Source organism: Stenella coeruleoalba, assembly GCF_951394435.1.
Source record: "Stenella coeruleoalba genome assembly, chromosome: 4".
NCBI lineage: Eukaryota > Metazoa > Chordata > Mammalia > Artiodactyla > Delphinidae > Stenella > Stenella coeruleoalba.
Genome location: NC_137149.1, coordinates 62425652 through 62445018, shown reverse-complemented (window position 1 = coordinate 62445018; position 19367 = coordinate 62425652). Strand labels below are relative to the sequence as shown.

Genomic DNA, 19367 nt, shown 5'->3' with positions numbered 1-19367 from the left:
GGGCCGAGGCCAGAGAAGCTTCCGGCGGGAGCACCAGGACTTCCACACGGGGAAGGTGACTTGATACCAGAAACGTGTACACCACTGATAAGTCTTTCTAATCTTGTGAATTCTTCAATTCTTAAAAAAAATGCCAATAAAAACATCACGCTCCCCTACCTCAATCAGTGTGGCAAGAGGCATAATTAACCCTATATCATAGGTGAGAAATCAGACAGCTGGCTCCAGATCACGGCTCCTGAGGGGAAAAGCTGGGATTTGGATGCAGACACTCCGCTCCTGCTTTCAGAGGAGGTTTCCCTGAATGAGCTCTAAATTCTTTCCCTAAGTTCATCTTCATGACCACCTCAGACCACGATGAAGAGGTCAGCTCTCTGCTTTCCTACAAACAAGCAGGTGATCCTGGGGGGCCTGTCAGGCAGACATTGGGGCACTACTTTTAGTACCATTTCCAGCAGGGGAGATGGACCCACCAAGTCCTGGGTTCCCAGTTCCCTGGAGACCATGCCGCCCGGCCCGCAGGGTACTGGACGGATCTGCTCAGTGCTCTGACCTCTGGGGCAATAACGACTTATCCCATCTCATTCCCTGCAAACTTCTGCCCAGCTGGGTCCGAGGGCCCAGGATTCACCAAAGAACCCTGTCCACGGCAAACATTATCAATAACAATGCAACATGGAGTTAAATATCCATTTCTTACAATATTCCCAGACTAAACCAATTAAAAAGAGAAGTTTTCTGCCTAACTTTTAAAAAGAGAATTCAGACACAAACTATGGCGTTCTTCCCCGTTCCCTTTCTACCTGCTGGGGTGACACAAGATCACATTGTCTCACGCCGCCCACAGTGTCATCTCCTTGCCTATTTTATCCTGGGGTTCTCCAGAGAATCGAGCATTTGCCAGCACCGACTAATCTTCTGACTCAGGTCCCCCAGACGCCGACCAGGAGATACCAGTGCGGGTCCCGTCTAGAAACTCACTGTACTTCCAGGAAGTATGGGAAAAGAGTGGCACCAGGGTGGGGCCTGTAGACACCAGCCACTTCCTCAGAGGCCAGAGCTCCAACCGGGAGCTGTGCATTTTACGAGCCTGCTCTTTTCTACAGCCACTACTGCGGCAACCCCTTTGGCTTAGAATTTTACAAGTTTAAAAAGGAGGGAACTAGGTTACACCATCTGGCTGTTGGACATTAGTAGGCAATCTACAACATGAAAATGAAATCTTTAAAAGTGTCTAAAATGATACAAACTGAAATAACTCAATTTACTAAAAAAATTTTTTAATCACCCTGAATGAATAAAGCCAGCACTCCTTTACATTGCTCCTGCTAGGGAACACTGGTATAGGAAGCTAAACACACCAATGCTGCAAACGCAATAACAGTAACAAAAATGTTACCACTTGACACGAGATACGTCTTTAGGTTTCCAAAGCACTTTCACATTTATCATTTAATGTGATTCCATGAGATGTGAAGAGCCAACACTACTGTAACCATTTTATAACCAAAGGAACTAAGTACAAATGAAGTTCTATGATTTGTATCACAAAGTGAGCTGAGCCCAAACCAGACTCTTGTTTAGTTTGGCAGAGGACTCATTATCCGAATCAAATATTAAGAACTCTGGGGGAGAGAGGCGGGGAGGGAGAGAGAAGAAACAACAATGGCGGGACGGGAGCAGGAAGGGAGGGTTCCTCCAACAGCACCTCCTCCCCCAAGACAGCTGCAGGGAACCTAGTCTGAACACTCCTGGGTTAGCCTTGGCTGCTTCCTAAGAGACACGAAGAAGTGTGTCGAGGGACAAGAGTGAGTCTCCACTACGTGCACTCTTGCAATCTGAGGAATTCAAGTCATCTTTGGAGGTCTGTTTTGCTGTGCTTTTATAAGGGAAAAATGTTTTCTGATTAAGGAACACTAAGGAAAATAAATATCTACTGTTGAAAGTTTATATCACTGGGCAGAGAAAAATCTTAATTTTACTCCGAGGAACTGCATTTAAACTCCTCTTTTACATTATAACTCAGCATACAAAGGCCTAAAGATCAACTTTAGCACGTCCTATACAGGCATACCTTGTTTTATTGTGCTTATTAGCTCTACTGTACTTCACAGACACTGCATTTTTTAGAAACTGAATGTCTGTGGCAACCCTGAATTGTCAGATGATAGTTAGCATTTTTTAGCAATCAAGGTATTTTTAGGTAAGGTATGTATGTCTCTTTTAGACATAATGCTATGGCACACTTAAAAGACTACATTATAGTGTCTATACTATAGGGTAAACATTTTTATGTGTGCACTGGGAAATGACAACATTTGTGTGATTCGCCTTATTGCAATATTCTTCTTATTGTGCTGGTCTGGAACCCTAACCCATAATATCTCTGAGGTCTGCCTGTATTTCTTTAGGGGACACAAGAAGGATGAGAGAGAGTCCTCCTGTGACACCAGATTGAGTGACAGCAAATGACAAGGCACAGATCATCACAGGTGTGACCAGTGGGATAGAGGTACCTCTAAAACCACACCATGCTGAGGTAGGGTGGAAACCTACACTTCAGTTGCAGACAGGGAAAACAGATCCGCTGGAAACAGTGACAGTCATTGCCATTTGAGCTTCTCAACCAGGGAACTTTAAAATCAGGGGATGATTTTGACTTGAGATCTCACTTCACCTCTTCTTCCACCAAATGTGCTTTTGCTACAGATGAAACTCGAGCCAGGATCTAGCTTTACGTTGGGGGTGGGCCTTACCTTCGTGTCTGCCGGGAGAATCGCAGGCTTTCTGCGGGGTGGCCACTCGAAGGAAGATCTGCTGCCTCCACGAGTGTCTCCGTGTCTTTACGGGGGTCCCGCTGGCGTCACCAAGATGGCTGGCTTTGGACTCAAAGTCCCTAAAATTAGAAGACAATTGATTTATGACTGGTGAGGAGATATAAGCAGGTATTTTAGCTTGACTTTTTTTTGTTTTTTAAACAGAGCACTAAATTATAAATTATCTTTGTACCAGCAAACATAACTAGATAATCACAGGCATCAAATCAAACTCGCAGTGGGGCAACACTCCCACAGGACTGCTTTCTGACAGGGTGCTTTTTATGGAAAGAGTCAGGGTACATGTCCTTAATTTATTTTTATGGTAAAAGATATTAAGAACTACACTCCATGGATCTTGGCTTCCAATTGGGCCTCTCTTGGTGCCACTTCAGAAAAGAGAGACGGCCTAAAGGGGGCGCTGTCACCCAGGCCACAATCTCCCCTAGTTTGTGTGAGGGGAGATTTTCTTAGCATAGGCCTGCGTCTCCAAGGATCATCACAAAAAAAAAAAAAAAAGAAAAAAAAAACCGTTAAATTACACAGAACCAGCAAGGGCAATAATTATGCAGTCACTTGCTAATAATGACTTTTACCATCTGTATGTTTTAAACTGCAAAATATAGTTTTCAATATACATAAACACAATCACTGATTTCCTTTCTATTCACGGGACAACTTGGGGAACCCCTTGTAACTTACACCTGAATATATACCAACAACTGAACAATCATCTGAACTTGGAGATCAAACATCCTGACTGATTTACTGGCAGCCATATATGCTCATTATCCAGAAACACTTCTATCATTTAGAGACAATGGTTAAGACTTTCTTTAATTTACTGAAAATAACCATGTATTAATAAACTAATCCTAGTCAAAACTGGATAACATGTTGACTCCACATTTTTTTAAATCACATCATCAGTAAGAAAAATTATAAGAAAGAAGATACAATAGATCTAGCGAAAATGATTTTTTAAATGGCAAAAGTACAGATGAAAAATCCCTATATGTCTAACAATCAACACTTCTACCCAGACTTGATATATCTAAATTAAACTCTACCTTTTTGTGTTCATAAAGTCAGAGGTGTTATTTTCATCTACAGGAGCCAGAAATTTTAGAAAATTTGGCACAGAGGAAGAAGAATGAAGTTTTTTCCGCAGGGCATTACGGTAGGAGATGCTGAGAGTGTGGTTGAAAAAAAGAGTTTAGGATAAAGAAACACAAACACACAAAGTATAAAACATAACCTTCAAAACAGAAGAAACATTTTATAGTTCTAAGGCTAAGAAAATTAAAGCAGGTAAGAAATCAAAAATAGTTTACAAATGAGATTTAACTTTCATTTCAGTCAATAAAATTCTATTATTTTAAATGAATGGAATCAATGAACTAATTAACAAACATCAGTCCAGTTACATAAGATGAATAAATTCTAAAGATGTGCTGTGCACCATTGTGCCTGCAGTTACAACACTCTGCCCATAGTTAGTCATACCGTGAACACGCAAAAAATGTGTTAAGGGGGTAGATCTCATGTAAAGCATTCTGACCAAAATAAAAACAAAACCACAACAATAAAAAATTCAGTCCATCATCCAAAATGACTCCTTCCTTCCAAAGTAGAAAAATAATTTTCCTAAATTAATGAGGAAGTTTCTGATATGGCACAAATCGCAATGTATATGATCAAGCACATTGCTGTTAACGTGTGTGTGTGTGGGTGTGTGTGTGTGTGTGTGTGTGTACACTAGGGCAGGGGAATGTGAAAATACGTATATAAAAAATAATTTGCCATCAAGACTGTTTTCATAATAATTTTGAGGGAATTAATCAACAGTAAAATTAAGTAGATTCAAATGATAGACTGAAAATAGGAAAACCAAAACCAGACAAGCACACACACACACACACACACGCACACACACACACACAAGCGGTGGCCCCGGGGTCCTTGTGTGGACATTCAGCACACTCTCTCTGCGTGAGCATCCCAGGAAGACGAACGACACTGAACTTGCCATGCGGGTGGCTCACCTCTTTGGCACGGCATTGCCACTCTGTTCTCCACTTGGGTTATGTTTGAGGTACTTAAAGAAATTGGGCGAGGAGGCGGAGGGGGTAAGACGAGGTGGAGGAGCAGCTGAGGACTGACCTGAGCCACCTTCAGACTCGCCGACAGGGGGATGATTCCCACTAAATAGCAATTAGAGAGAAAGCAGGGGAGTTAAAGGCGGGGACGGAACCGCGCAGGAAACGCAGAGGACACACGGAGGAAACAGGAACTGTCACAGTTAGAGGGTGCTCTCCTCTTCTGCGCCCCAATTCCTGCTGGCAAAGGCAGCTCTCAGTCAAGAGGGCACCGTGCAAGGTCCCTCTTGATCACTTCCCACATGCCTATGTGCGCAAGAGACCCGTTTCCTCTACTCCTTTTTTAGGATCTGACAGGGGGAAAATTTTTTTTAATTAAAACAAAAGCAAAGGAAAGCAAAACGAAATCCAGAGTTTTAGAAATACATCTCTCGTCAAAATGAACAATAACCTGCCTTGAATGTCCAAGTCTCATTTCCTGTGCATAAGTGAGCAGAGAGTTCATGAGGGGGGAGCAAAGCCAAAGAGGCATGCTGGGGGACGGAGGAGGAGGGGGGACAGTACCGCGCCCCCTCATCACCCACGCCCCACAGGACCCTTTAGGAAGCTGCATTCTTAGGGGAGAAGGGAAATGGACTGTCAGGGACTTCTCATTTCCTGCCACCTCTGGCTTGTGTGAAACAGTGGGCTTATTAGCAAGAGGACTAGAAATCTCCAGACAGGAAAAGTTCCATTATCACTAAAGTGCCAGAAAAAGAGGGGTGGGAGCCAGTGGAGAGGCAGAATAAAAGGAGTGTGCGCACAGGCTTTTAAGAAACATGACAAGAACCCACAAAGCCTCAAACAAACTATGCTTGTCTCCAAAACATCACAGAATTGAACATTAGCTTCTGAAGCATGTCCTGCTTTGGGATCACAATTATCCAGCCAAATTCCAAAGAACCATCATAACTATTTTCAATGGCGTACAGAAAACAGAGCTGAGTGGCTCTACTAGCTCGTCTGAGATTGCTAGCATGTGTCACTGCTTCACCAGCAACATCTCCAACACCCACCCCCGTGTGGACTCTCCCTCATCTGTGCAGGGCCTGCACCGAGACACACGTCCTGGCTTCTGTTGTCACCAAAATCAGGCAGCAGCTGCACACAGGTGTGGCCTACTTCAGCCTTCTAAGGTGAGGAGTTTTAAAATATTTTTAAAGTGATTTTTAAACATACCTCTGTGTCAATTCATGGTCTCTGACACTCGGAGTCAAATTAATTGCCAAGGGACCCCAGAAGGAAGCAGGAGAGCTTCTACTACTGTACTGCTTCCCCAGCTCTATAGCCAGGAAACCCCAACTGCTCACTAGAGCCCAATTATTAAAATTAGTAAGTCTTGTTCGAAGAATCCAGAACTCTCACATTGGAGGAGATTTTAGAGACCACCTGTTGTGTCATACAGTGTCAACTGTGTCATACAGTGAAGTGAAGCAACTTTGCCCGGGTCACGGCCGGCTTGGGACAGAGCTAGGACAGAGGCCCCGGCATCACTGCGCCTCTAGCCAGGGCCTCCAAACGAGCAGACTCACCTGACCGCTCACTCACTACTTCCCTCCAGGCCAGCGGCAGAGTTCACGGTCAGGGCTGCCTCTCACTGTGTGAGGAGGGACCATTCTGCATCTTAAGGGCCATTTCTGCTCGTCTTACCTGCTTCCTCACCGTACTTGCACTTGAACAGGTAACAAGTATCTCTTACAACTACGTATTTCCCAAGGGAGGAAGACGGGAGGAACACACTGCTTCGAGTTTTACCTTTTTAAGCCAAGAGTGAAACCTGACTCAGGTTTCTCTTTTCACCCAACAGACATGCCTGGGATGCACATACCTGGTTAGTAACAGATATGCCCCAGCCATTTATACAACAAATCTACATTTTCAACAAATCTTACTTTCGTTCATGAGGCGTCTCTGTGCTCACTGAGTGATACCTCACAAGTTTCCTTTGCGAGACCCCTGGAGATCCCTGTGCCTGCTGCAGAGGCTGCTGGCATTCCACGGGGACGTGACTCAGAGTGTTGGCACGCCTCCTGAAGCCCTGCTGGGGTGACAGCAGGGCTGGCTCTTCTGCGGCGTGGCTCTCTGAGTCACTGGACAGGTCATCCGAGGAGCCCAGGAGTCTGAAGGAGCTCTCAGAGATGGGAAAGGCCTCCTTTTCACACACAGACGGCTCCTGGCAGCAGACAGACAGCAGATCAGACACATGGCAAGGCACTTGTGGGATTTACACATTTCTAATTCCAGCGGCAGGAAAACATTTCAAAATGTAGGCACATCTTCTGATCACAGTGCCCTCTAGAGGCCACCAAAAGTATAAGACGATAAAGGCCCACTAAATGCCTGCTCCTCCGAGACAAAACGTTAGCGTGCAGGACAAATGGGGAAACTGTCCAAGTGCAAGTGTGAAGGACATAAATTATAACAAGTAACTGCCCTAAGCAAAGCTGAAATAGTTCTCTTTCTAGAAAAGAGAGCTCTTTACTACTGCCTATAACAAGTATAGCGAGTGCCGTGTAACTTGTCTGCACAGTTTAAACAAATCAAGTTCTTTATCTTGGCCAAGTGTGTTCATACATGTGATACCCACATTTTATGGCTCTCTCTGAATGTGATCTAATGTTTGGATTTAACTTGGTAATTTTGAGTGTTAAAAATTACATCCTATATTATTCTTAGATATGGAAAATCTCTCTCTAGGCACTTACTGACATGATTCAGGGCAAATCACTTAACTTCTTTCTGCACCTCAATTTCCTCATCTGTAAAAGGGTATAGTGAAAATTTATCTCACCAGGTTTCAGAATTAAGCAAGATAATACAACTAAAAGTACTTGTCTGCTGTTACATGTTGTATAAATATAAGTTATTGTCTTATTAGGCACTCAGTGAATTTCCTGAGTGGGTACTCAAACATTTGTTGAGAATCATGACAATATTTTAATATCGTAGGCTCTCAAGATGCATACTTTTTCAAAGGAATGAACTACCACCACTTATGCTTAGCACTGCATGCCCAGGACGTGGTAGGGGCCAATATATTTTTCTCAAATCAAAAAATATAAAATAACTGATGTGTAAAACACTGATGACTAATAAGAACCTGCTGTATTAAAAAAAAAAAAATATATATATATACATATATATATATATATATATATATATATAAGAAAAAGTGTACCAGCTTGTCCCTGCTGAAATTACTAGAAGGGATGAATAAATCAACATGAAAAGAGCAAAAAGGAATGACTGCATCTAATAATGGTGGACTGGAAAATCTAAATTCCACCTGTTCATTTGACCTGCAGTTGAGTGTCTCTTAGATGATAGGTATTAAGGATTTTAATTAAAAAAATTAAATTTATGTTTATTGAGGAGAAAGGTTATATACACTTAATTTTGTAGGAATTAGATTTTAAAAGCTTAATTCCCAACACATTATGAAATGTTAAACAGTAACTTAAATTTTTCATTCTTCAGGACTCTACAGTTACCAAGATTCTTTTAATTTAAGGATTTAAAAATGTGTTTAAGACAATTCATCAAGCAATCTCCATCACGCAAACCTATTCATCTCAACTCTCATTAACGTCCTTCCAAATTATGTGGAAGAGCTAACCCTCAGTTTCATCTAACACCTGAAAGGGCCACTGGATGTTCAGCTTCTTTGCTTCCAGACGATCAATTTACTGGAAGAGATCCAATTACATAAAAGCACACTTTTAACAACAGTTTCTCAACGTCAGGATGAACAAACGACATAAAGAATAACATAGAGCCACACACATAATACACACAAATAGGTTCTGAAAAGCTGCATTTCCCTTAGAATTACCCTAGAAATTCAAACCATGTGTATATTCCTAGATCTGTGATTTGAAGAAGAATAAAAAACAAGCAATAAGACTTACTGGAAAAGTCACTTGAGTGACATGAATTTCTTCACAGCACCTTTACTGGAACTAATCTCGAACGCCCTCTTCCCTGTCCACTTCCATGGGTGCAATTCCTATACTTTCTCCAAGATTTATCAAAAGCACTACTGCTCCCCTCTCCAAGCTTTCTCTGGTTCCACTGACCAAAAATAGCTCCCCTTCCTCTTGCTCCTGTGACAGCTAAGCTACCATGGCTCTTATTTGAACTCAGGCTCACAGCTACTCTACTCGATGCTGGTGTATCTGTCGCCTCTCCTACCAGATGAGTTCCTTCCTGCAGGGTAGAAGCTGTCTTTTTCATCTGTATCCAACAGATAAAAAAAACCCAAAACATTTCCAAACTTCAAATGAATTGTGGGTAGAATCAGTATGGAGGAGATGAATTTAAATAGACCACTAGATTCTAACTTAGAAAATCATATTCAGGGCATTCCCTGGTGGTCCAGTGGTTAGGACTCCACACTTCCACTGCCTAGGGCATGGGTTCAATCCCTGGTTAGGGAACTAAGATCCCGCAAGCCACAGAGCACAGACGCCCCCCCCTCCAAAAAAATAAAATCATATTCAGAAGACTGGGGTCTAGGGACTTGCTCCCCTAAGTGGGTCCACAGACCAGCGGCATCAACATCACCTTGGAACTTGTCAGAAATTGGCCATTTCAGGAATCACCCCAGGCCTGCTGAATCAGAATCTGCATTTTAACCAGATCCCATTAAAGATGCACCTTAGAAATTGAGAAAGCGCTCAACTGAGGCAGTGTTTCTCAAACTATACGCTGTAACACATTGGTAGGCAGTGATATCAATTTCGTGGTCTGCCACAAACTTTTTAAAGCAATAGCAAATACCAGTATGTGTCACATGTGTACAGTAAATATCATTTTGTGAAATCTTATTTTCATTTTATCTGTGAGCATGTAGGTATGTGTGTTTCTGAACTAGTTTGCAATGTTAAATGTGTAAATTACTGTTGGTTATGGTCTAAAACCTTTGAAAGCCACATGCCCAGGAGGAAGCACAGAAGAACTTTGATTCCTGTGGTAAGGAGCTGGCCTCCACAACAACTCCCCCTCTTTCCATCCCAGGGCACTCTGACATCCCCAGGACAAAACCCGAAATCCACTTTTCTGGTGGGTAAAAAGTTGAACTAACTAGGTTGAAGTACGCTTATATATTTAGAAAGCAAGAAATTAAAACAAGGACATAGACACAGGTCTGCTACCAAAGAGAACTGCTGGCTTGCTCACTATCACAAAGCTGTGCTTGGTGGCAGACACGAGGGGTGAGGCTTATTTATAAAAATAGTGATGTTTAATTATAATCATAGAGTCAGGCAGAGGACAGAGTAAGTTTCAGGAATTTAAGTTGCATACTTCTCATAATTCGTAAACCCACGTTTGAGGTTTTCCCAATTATTTTTAATATTTCATTTAGATTTCACTGGAAAACCTACTAAAGAAAGAAATCCATTGATCACTTGTGATTAATTAGATCTCAGTGGCCTGAAATTGTGCGTTTTCCTCTTTGCTTATGGAATAGCCCTCTGTTTTGGTATGTACAACTTTTTGGCTAGAGTAGGACTGCACAACCAGCCCTCCTCCTCCATTATCAAGTCCAGAAGCACCAAATTTCTCATGATTGGAGCTATGAGGCTTCTTTTGTTCCTTTTGATAGGCCCAGTATATAGGAGATGAGCAAGACCCATTTGCTGGTTTCTTCAGGGTGTCATATAAAAAAAAAACGTGCTTACTTTGCTGGTGTTACTTAATGTGCTAGACACGGAGCTGTCCAGATCCAGACTGGCGGAGTGCTCCTGGAGGCCTCTGGCTTTATTACCCTACGGAAAGAAAAGCAGTCGAGTTATGACCCCTGAGGCTTTTGCAAAGGCATCTGCTAGAAGCAACCTGGTCTATTTAAATAAGTTCAGGAAAAATTCATCTACTGGGAAACTCTGCTGAGCACATATGTGCATGAAGACAATCAACATTTGTCTTTTTTTTTTTTTTTTAACCAAACTAAATGTTCCAAAGCACCTTGTGGGTTAGTCATTTGGCAGGGATGATGGGCAGAAGAGACAACACGTCTAGAAGAAAAGCAAGCGCTGAGGTGCGCACACTCAACAACAGAGTCCCCCCTCTGAGTCACACAGTGTCATGACCCACCAGCCTATGACACACAAACCACAATCTCTCGGTCTGGGAGCTCTCAAAGGCAGCCCCACCCCAACTCTGGTTTTGTAAATGAACTGCTTTTAAGGCTGCTGTGAAATTCTCAGAAACACCTCCATACAAAATAAAATTTATCACACAAAAAAAATGGAGTGGTTCATGAAATAAAAGATAACTATAAGAAGATACTGCAAGCTCCAGAAAGGTGTGAAACTTTGAGAGAAAAGAGAACTTTTATTTCTTAGTGTAAAAGGTATTTACACTCATGCTGGGGTTGGCGTGGGGCGGGGCAGGGAGCAGGGGTTGGTAGTAATCTCTTAAAGAACTCCCAGATCAGTACATACGTATACTCTGTTCTTCCTATAGAGCTGCAGGCCACAAACTTTTTCCGTAAAGGGCCAGATAATAAATCTCTTATGCTTTGTGGACCATATGGTATCCGTGGCAAGTACTCAACTCTGCAGAAAAGCAGCCTTAGACAATAGGTGAATGAACTGATGTGGCTGTGTTTCAATAAAACTCTATTTACAAAAACAGGAGGTGAATGGTATTTGACCCAAGGACCACAGTTTGCAGATCCTGCTATAAACAGTTTCAGACACATAACAATAGCAGCTAATGATAAAAATTTTTTTATAATGTAATCAGAATTTTTGTTTATTTATTTATTTAAATTTATTTATTTATGTATGTATTTTATTTTTGGCTGCACTGGGTCTTCTTTGCTGCACACAGGCTTTCTCTAGTTGCGGCGAGCGGGGGCTACTCTTCATTGCGGTGCTCAGGTTTCTCATTGCGGTGGCTTCTCTTGTTGGGGAGCACAGGCTCTAGGCGCGTGGGCTTCAGTAGTTGTGGCTCGCCACCTCAGTCGTTGTGGTTCGCAGGCTCTAGAGCGCAGGCTCAGTAGTTGTGGCGCACGGGCTTATTAGTTGCTCCCCGGCATGTGGGATCTTCCCGGACCAGGGCTCGAACCCATGTCCCCTGTACTGGCAGGCAGATTCTTAACCACTGCGCCACTAGGGAAGTCCCACGATAACAATTTTTAAACTGTACCTAGTGACGCTAGGGAGAATGGAACCCACACCTTGGTGTATCTAATCCATGCTCTTTCCAGGGACTGGCCAACAAATAACATTCTTTTGGGAGACAAAAATTCCATACAATACAAAAGAGTAGAGAACACTTTTTAACCTGGACCAAGTTAAAAACTGAATTTTCAGTGTAGATAACATTTTTCTAACACCGAGAAGACACCAAAAAGGTCTCACCCTTCTAAACTGTATGATGAACACTGATGGAACAAAAGCAAAGAACTGAATTTCATGCTCTCTCAAAAACAGTGATTTAACTTAAACTAGGAGGAATTATGCCACTTACCCGGGACAAAATACTTTCTAAAGACTCCGTTAAAGATCTCTTCGCTTTGTTTTTCAGCATATCTAGCCTAAATCGAGTGGCACTAGATGGTAATTCACTTCCAATATTCTCTGCTGCAATCTGTGATGCCTAGAAAGTGAAACAATGGAAAATTAAGTCACTTAGATCTTCCTTCCCTCCTTCTTTCCTTCCTTTTTAAAGGACCGAAAAATCTCTAGAATGCATCTTTTTGACCTCAGGTCATTTTTTCTGTGACCTCTTCTCATCTGCTCCTTGGTGACATGACTGCAAGTCCAGGAAATAATTTTGCCTCAAAGAGTTGCTTTGCCTACTCCAAACAAAATAAGGAAAGTGCTTAGAAACTAATCAGTTAACAAAGCAGTTTAGAGCTTGGGCTCTGTGGCTGGATCAGAGACATGTCATTCACTAGCTGTGGCCTTGAGCAAGTTTCTTACTTTCTCTGAGCCACAATTTCGTCTTCTGTAAATTGAGATCAACCTCAGGATCTAACCATAGTGCTATGTTTTGAGATTAAAACACGTAAAGCATGTAAAACATTGGGCACAGCTTCTGGTACAAAGGTAGCTATGATTAGCTTTTCAAAGTAAAGTAACAACTTACTTTTGGGGGCATTTCAGAGGGTGAGACAAAATAAATCTAATCAACTGAAGAATCCATCCTCTCTGCCTACACTAATCGCTTCATCCCCTTCTACAGAATCCTGTCTTTTTCCTCTCTCCCACCTATTGTTTCCATCATCCCATTCATTCTCCTCTGCAACCAAGTCTCTCCCTTAACTGATGGGAACATGAAACTGACAACATAAAAGTTTGTTTGCCAATCACAAAATGAAGTTTAATGTTACTTATTAACAAAGAGGTATGCTTAAAAAAAATACAAAAAAACCTCTACTCTAGATTAAATTGTTTCTTCTATGGATTCTTACCTGAATGCTTTCTGCTAGATGATGATTTTGTTAGAAAAATACTCAACCACATCCTCCATTACTCTAAACACCAACTATTCTTTGTTGTTGTTACATATGTCAAGCATACAGAAAAATGTGCAGATTAATACAATAAATGCCTTCCTACCACCTCCAGCTTTGGCCAAGTTAACATTGTGCAGGTGTTGAGAAGAACAGTGATGAGCACAGGCTCTGGCAGTCACTCAACAAATACTGACTAAGTCATGTAGCATGGGTGGATGCCTTACTAGTTGCAGTTTGGTCCTGTGCAATCATTTACCAAGAGTAAGAGCCTATCCAGACTGGAGTCAGTCTCTAGAGGAAAGGGAATTACCCACAAAGAACGCTCAGGGGCCTGCATTTGACTCAATACCAGTTCATTCACGAAGTTAAGAAACTGTAGACCTGCTTTCAAACTCATAACCAAAGTTTTCCTAAAAAAGAAGCATTTTTAACTGTTCTGATATATACAGAAAATACTGGCTAAAAGACTGGTAGAACGTAGTAGATCCTACATAGAAAGAACAAAAACTGCACTTGTGTTTTTCTTTTTATAAACCAGGCCATAAGAATCTCTATATACTTAATTCAATGCTGCTTCTGCTCTCCTCTACCACCTAAAAAGGTTCTTTTCTATGTCTATCACTGTAATTCAAATGCAGTCTGAAAATAATTCACATTTAAAAAATAATTCACGTTTAGAAAATAATTTGCATTTAGAAAATAACACACTCCTTGTTTATTTTAAACTAAGCATCTAGAAGTTTCTCCTTTGAAGATGATGCTGGTTCTTGGATAAGTTTCTAGTGTGGGGCTCTAGAGTGAATTTGTACTGCAGTCCTCACATTGCCCATCCCAAGACAGATGGGTAAACTCTAGGCAAGTTTTAAATTCTGAAGCTACTATGAAGTTCTCAGTTCAGAACCCACCATCCAGTAGTGTCACAATGTATCCACCATCAGCCTTATTCAGAATAACCAGCACCTAGAAATAGCTAAGGTGCCCATCAAAAGGAGAATGGAGAAACAAACTGTGCTATTGACACAATGGAATAAAAAGGAACATAATTACTGATTTATGAAGCAACAAGGACGAATATCAAAAACATTATGCTAAGCAAAAGAAGCCAGAACTAAAAGAGAACATACTGTATGATTCCATTTATAGAAAGTTCTAAAACAGGCAAAACTAATCTGTGGTAGAAAAAAAATCAAAACAGTGGTTGCCTGGGGGAGGGAGGGAGTGAGGACTGACTGGGTATGAGGGTACTTTCTGGCATGATGGAGATGTTCTATACCTTGATACGGGTCTGGGTTACCTAAATATACGAAATCCTCAAAACTCAACAAATGGTACACTCAAGATTTGTGCAACTTACTATATGTAAATGTTATCTCCAAAAAATTGTAAATAAATACCAAATTCTAATTAATGATATGCATACTGAAGTGTTTAGGGATCAAGAGTACTAGTATCAGAAACTTACTCTGAAAAACATCAAAAATAAGGTGGAGTAATAGATGGATAGCTATATGGGAAAGCAAACATAACAAAACGTTTAAAATGGTTTCACCCAGATTGTGGGTATGTGAGTGTTCACTGTGGGATTCTTTCAACTTTTTGGTATGTTGGAAATTTTCTGTAATAAAATGTCAGAAAAAAAAAAAAGAAAAAAACTTATCTACTGGATAACGGACCCAGACAAATCGATGAGTGGTTACATAACATTAGATTTTGTTAGTTAATCATTATGCCCTTTAGGAGCTTAAGATAATGTCCTTGGACCTCAGACACGTGAGCTCCACACTCTCTAGCAAACGACTTGACCTCTGTTCCTCATGTCCTTGTCTCTAACATGTGTATTATACCACCTATCTCAAAAAAGTTGTTGTAGAAAAAAATGGAATAATTCATGTAGAGAATTAAAACTATACCTACTACATGGGAAACGTTCAATCAGTGGCAGTTGATTTAATATTATTAATTTTTGTACCAGCTCAGTGAATACAAGCAGAAATGATATGTCCACTGATTCAAACATGATACTCTCTAAACTTTATTAATTTATAGGTCCTTGCCCAAACTGAATCCTTTCCCATAAGATCAAAGGATTCATTCAGCTTGTTTTCTACTTTACGGAACAATTCCTCCGACAGGTATCCAACACTGACACTTCAGTCTGAAAAGCATGTACAGTGTGGCATCACCACAGCTCTGAGAAGTACAGCCCTGAGACTGTGCTCATTGTCTTCCATCTACATTTTTTTTTTTTTTTGCAGTACGCGGGCCTCTCACTGTTGCGGCCTTTCCCGTTGCAGAGCACAGGCTCCGGACGCGCAGGCTGAGCGGCCATGGCTCACGGGCCGAGCCGCTACGCGGCATGTGGGATCTTCCCGGACCGGGGCACGAACCCATGTCCCCTGCATCGGCAGGCGGACTCTCAACCACTGCGCCACCAGGGAAGCCCTTCCATCTACTTTTGAAGGCTGGTGGACGCAGACCACAATTCTACCTCTCTCTAGGTCAAGTCAAAACACATTTTCAAAGGTTACAGGAATTTTTAGGAGCAATAAGAACATAATGAAGTCCATGTGGTTAAATTATCTGGTAGCAGAAAGTGAGAGCAGGAATCTATTGGTGAACTCTCAAAAGTTCATCTGATCGATCTGATCTAAAGCAGCTGCGGCTCTGAAAAGCCAAACTCGGAGCCCAAGAGGGTATCCAGCCTAGGGGACACCCAACTACTGCCCAGACACCAGTTCCACTTTGTGAGACTTGGTCTTCTTTACATTAAATTCTGTTTTCAAATGAGGGAAAATAAAAGAAACATTAATATATTTCTTTACTGTACTAGTCTATGCCCAAATCATAAAGATACTACTCTGTTCCACAAAAATGAGATTGCATTTAGGGCAAAACTTTCCATCCACCATAAACACTTCATTCTCCTTTCTAGCCATTATAAATTATTTCAGAAGTATCAATTTCCTGTTGGAACAAGTTAGAGTGACTCAGGAAAGAGAAAATCAAACATAGAATAACTATCAGTGGCACAAGAGAAAAAAGGAAAGAAAATGAGAAAAGAAATATGTTGAAAAGTGAACTAGGGAATTAACTGAAAACTTAGACTGGGTGGCCCATCCAAAAGTGAACAGGAGGATAACAGAACTTGCCCACTCTCTTAAGGGTACCGACTGAGAAGGGAAGAAGGTCAACACACAAAGGCCAAAAACACAGTGTACTGATATTAGGGTCACAGCTAAGGGGCCCTAGAGTTGGCCGATGAAATTAAAAACAATGTTGGCCACTGTATGTGACCAGGAGTTCAGCAAAGGCACATAATTGCCAAAGCCAGCTGGAAAGCAGAAAGCAAATGGGGAGAGTTGCTGTGTGTGCATCCAAATAAAACTGCATCACGGTTACGTTACCGGAAAAGCAGAGGCTGTTTACAGGGAAAATAGCAAGAGGAGAGCACACAACTGAGCATTAAAACACCTTGAGAATAAGCACTCAGGAAGTATTCTTTTTAAAAAAAAAAAAAAAAAGGCAATATACTTCTGGAAATTAAAGACTCTTTGAACATACTTTACTGATTTTTCTCTAGGCTTTCTGGCCTAACAGTAACTTAAACAAATATAAAATGCATGTTTAGAAGCTATAATGGTTATTATAAATTGACTTATAGAGAGTCCAAAAGAAATAGGAAAATGGTCCTGAATCCCAAACTCGAAGCTCTTCAAAGACAGAGCCCTGCAGGCAGCCCCAGCCTCTGAGATAGCACCCCTCACACAGAAAAGCTGAACAGAGCTGTGGAAAGAGAGGACAGGAGGCCAACTCTGCACCTCCAGCGTATGAAGAGGAATTGACGGAAGCTCCACATCTGAATAGCACGTAAACCAGGCTAATACTGTATGTGACTTATCAGCAGTGCTATCTTCTATGCACATTGCATTTTTATTACAAAGAGCTTCCGGGCACTTTATGTAATTCTGAAGGCAGCTGTACAATGTCAGTCCCATTTAATCAAGGAGAAAGGTGAGGTGACAGGGACTGGCTCCCTGCAGGTCAAGGAGCTTTCCTTGCTAGCATCCACTCGTAAACTCCACTCTCGATGCTCTACACCAGTCCCCTCATCAGAGCAACTACTCTGCTCCCACTACAACGCAGACAGAAACTCTCCTCACCTTTTCTAAGCACAATCTAAATATTCCCCAATTTCCCCTACATGTTTAACAAATGAAAATAAAATTCAGGGAGAAAAAGAAGTTTCAGAGCTTCAGAAAATCCTCAGGACTCTGCTTTACACAGTGTCCTGGTAAAATTTTAAGAAGAGAGAAAAATGCCATACCTGCTTTATTTCCCCAATATGGACGTGAACTTTTTGTTTCTCTTCATATAAACATCTCAGGAAAGAAACAATCAATTCATTCTCTCGCTGCTCATTTCTTGGTCTCAATTTCTTAATGAAAAAAAAAAGAGAATGTATTACATTAATTTTTAATTGTCACCAAAACTGCTAACCCATCCCTTTGAAAATGCTACCAGCTTCCATTCATCAACTAGTGCTTTTACCCAATCACCTCACTAGGGGGCACCAATGATCCTACAACTGGAGATAATTTTTAAAAAGAAACAGATAACGAAGCCAGTGGGCCAGATTTAGCCTCTGACCTCTGATGTCCTTATACCTAAAATAAACATTTCACATCAGATAGAGACATAGTCAAAATATTTAATAAACAGTCTTAAAAACATAAGAAAAGGACAAAAATCTGTGTAAACACCCAGAGGTCAAGAGCCACAATGGTTACTTATTTATAAACTCTTATGATCAGGGAACTGGAAAGGAAACCAGCAACTGGATCCAGGGCCATGGTTCCTTCCACATGTCAAACATGTTCATCATGAAGCACTTCCTGGAAGCCTCACAAGGCATGCACTTGCACACAAAATTTCATGGCATGGACTCAATTTTTTCCTCTGGTTTTTAAAAAATTATTTGTATGCCTTTAGTGGCAAAGCACACTGGTCTAGAAATCAGGTCATGTAACTTCAAGGTGCTGCCTAGAAGTGAGACCAAAGGCTTGTCATTTAAGCTTAGCTTCTCTGTCTGTTCAAATGAAGATTATGCACAAAATACACTCCAAGGTCTTTTCCAGCCCCAAATTCTTTGGATTTGAAATACCAGAGTTCATGTTTAGAAGACCATCTAATTTAATGTATTCAATTATTTTCCCTGAATACGAAGAAAACAAAACTGAATTACTCTGGAGATAAACAAAGTTTCTGGTCTATAAACTTTAGAAAAATATCTTTTTTTTACAACGACAGTTATCCATTGCCCTGCTCCTCCCTCCCTCCCTCCCCCAAACCTCTAGCCTGCCCTTTAAATCAAAGTCAGGGTGTCTAATAAACGGATCAATTACACAAGCATCCGAGTCCGGGTCAATGCCATTCTTGGCAGCCCAGCTGACTAAGGAACAATTTTACCCCTCATGTCACAGACTAGAAGCATTCTAACATTCCTCTCTTAAAGACAAAGATCATTTTAAATAAGTTGTTCCTGTTACCCAAGGAAAGGATAGTAAATGATTAGAAGAGGTTGTTTTCAATGAGGACTTCCTGTTCTCTCAAATTTCAGATTTAAAGATTAAATATTTTAAAGGTCAGAATAGATGTTCTCAATCTGGATGCCAAGCCATGAACCTTGATGTTATAATTTTTTACATGTTTTATGCAACACGTGGGTTGTTCCAGAGAAAGTTTCCATCAGATCTTCAAAAGAGGAAAGCGGTAGTCACATACCACAATCCTAACTTAATTTTGCTGACCTCGGGACGGTTACAGATAATACTGTGAGCCTAAAAGCCCCCAGAGACAACAGGAACTTTCACTCATTGCTGGTGGGAACATGATATGGTTACAGCACTTTGGGAGCCAGTTTGGCAGCTTCTTACAAAACTAACCATG

At 41.3% G+C, this 19367-nt stretch overlaps 1 protein-coding gene across 10 annotated transcripts in view; it reads right to left on the bottom strand.

Moving 5' to 3' along the window:
• TBC1D1 (TBC1 domain family member 1) overlaps positions 1-19367 on the bottom strand; it is a 229603-nt gene that overhangs the window by 67214 nt on the left and 143022 nt on the right. For 5 of the 10 annotated variants that reach the window (XM_079920578.1, XM_079920572.1, XM_079920579.1 and 2 more), the window contains 7 exons: positions 17746-17856; positions 12431-12559; positions 10636-10722; positions 6847-7127; positions 4862-5020; positions 3887-4006; positions 2757-2896 (listed from right to left, as the gene is read on the bottom strand). In XM_079920578.1, coding sequence (XP_079776704.1) covers positions 2757-2896; positions 3887-4006; positions 4862-5020; positions 6847-7127; positions 10636-10722; positions 12431-12559; positions 17746-17856 — 1027 coding nt within the window. The remainder of the gene's footprint in view (positions 1-2756; positions 2897-3886; positions 4007-4861; positions 5021-6846; positions 7128-10635; positions 10723-12430; positions 12560-17745; positions 17857-19367) is intronic. The other 5 variants (XM_079920576.1, XM_079920580.1, XM_079920574.1 and 2 more) reach the window with 4 other exon arrangements.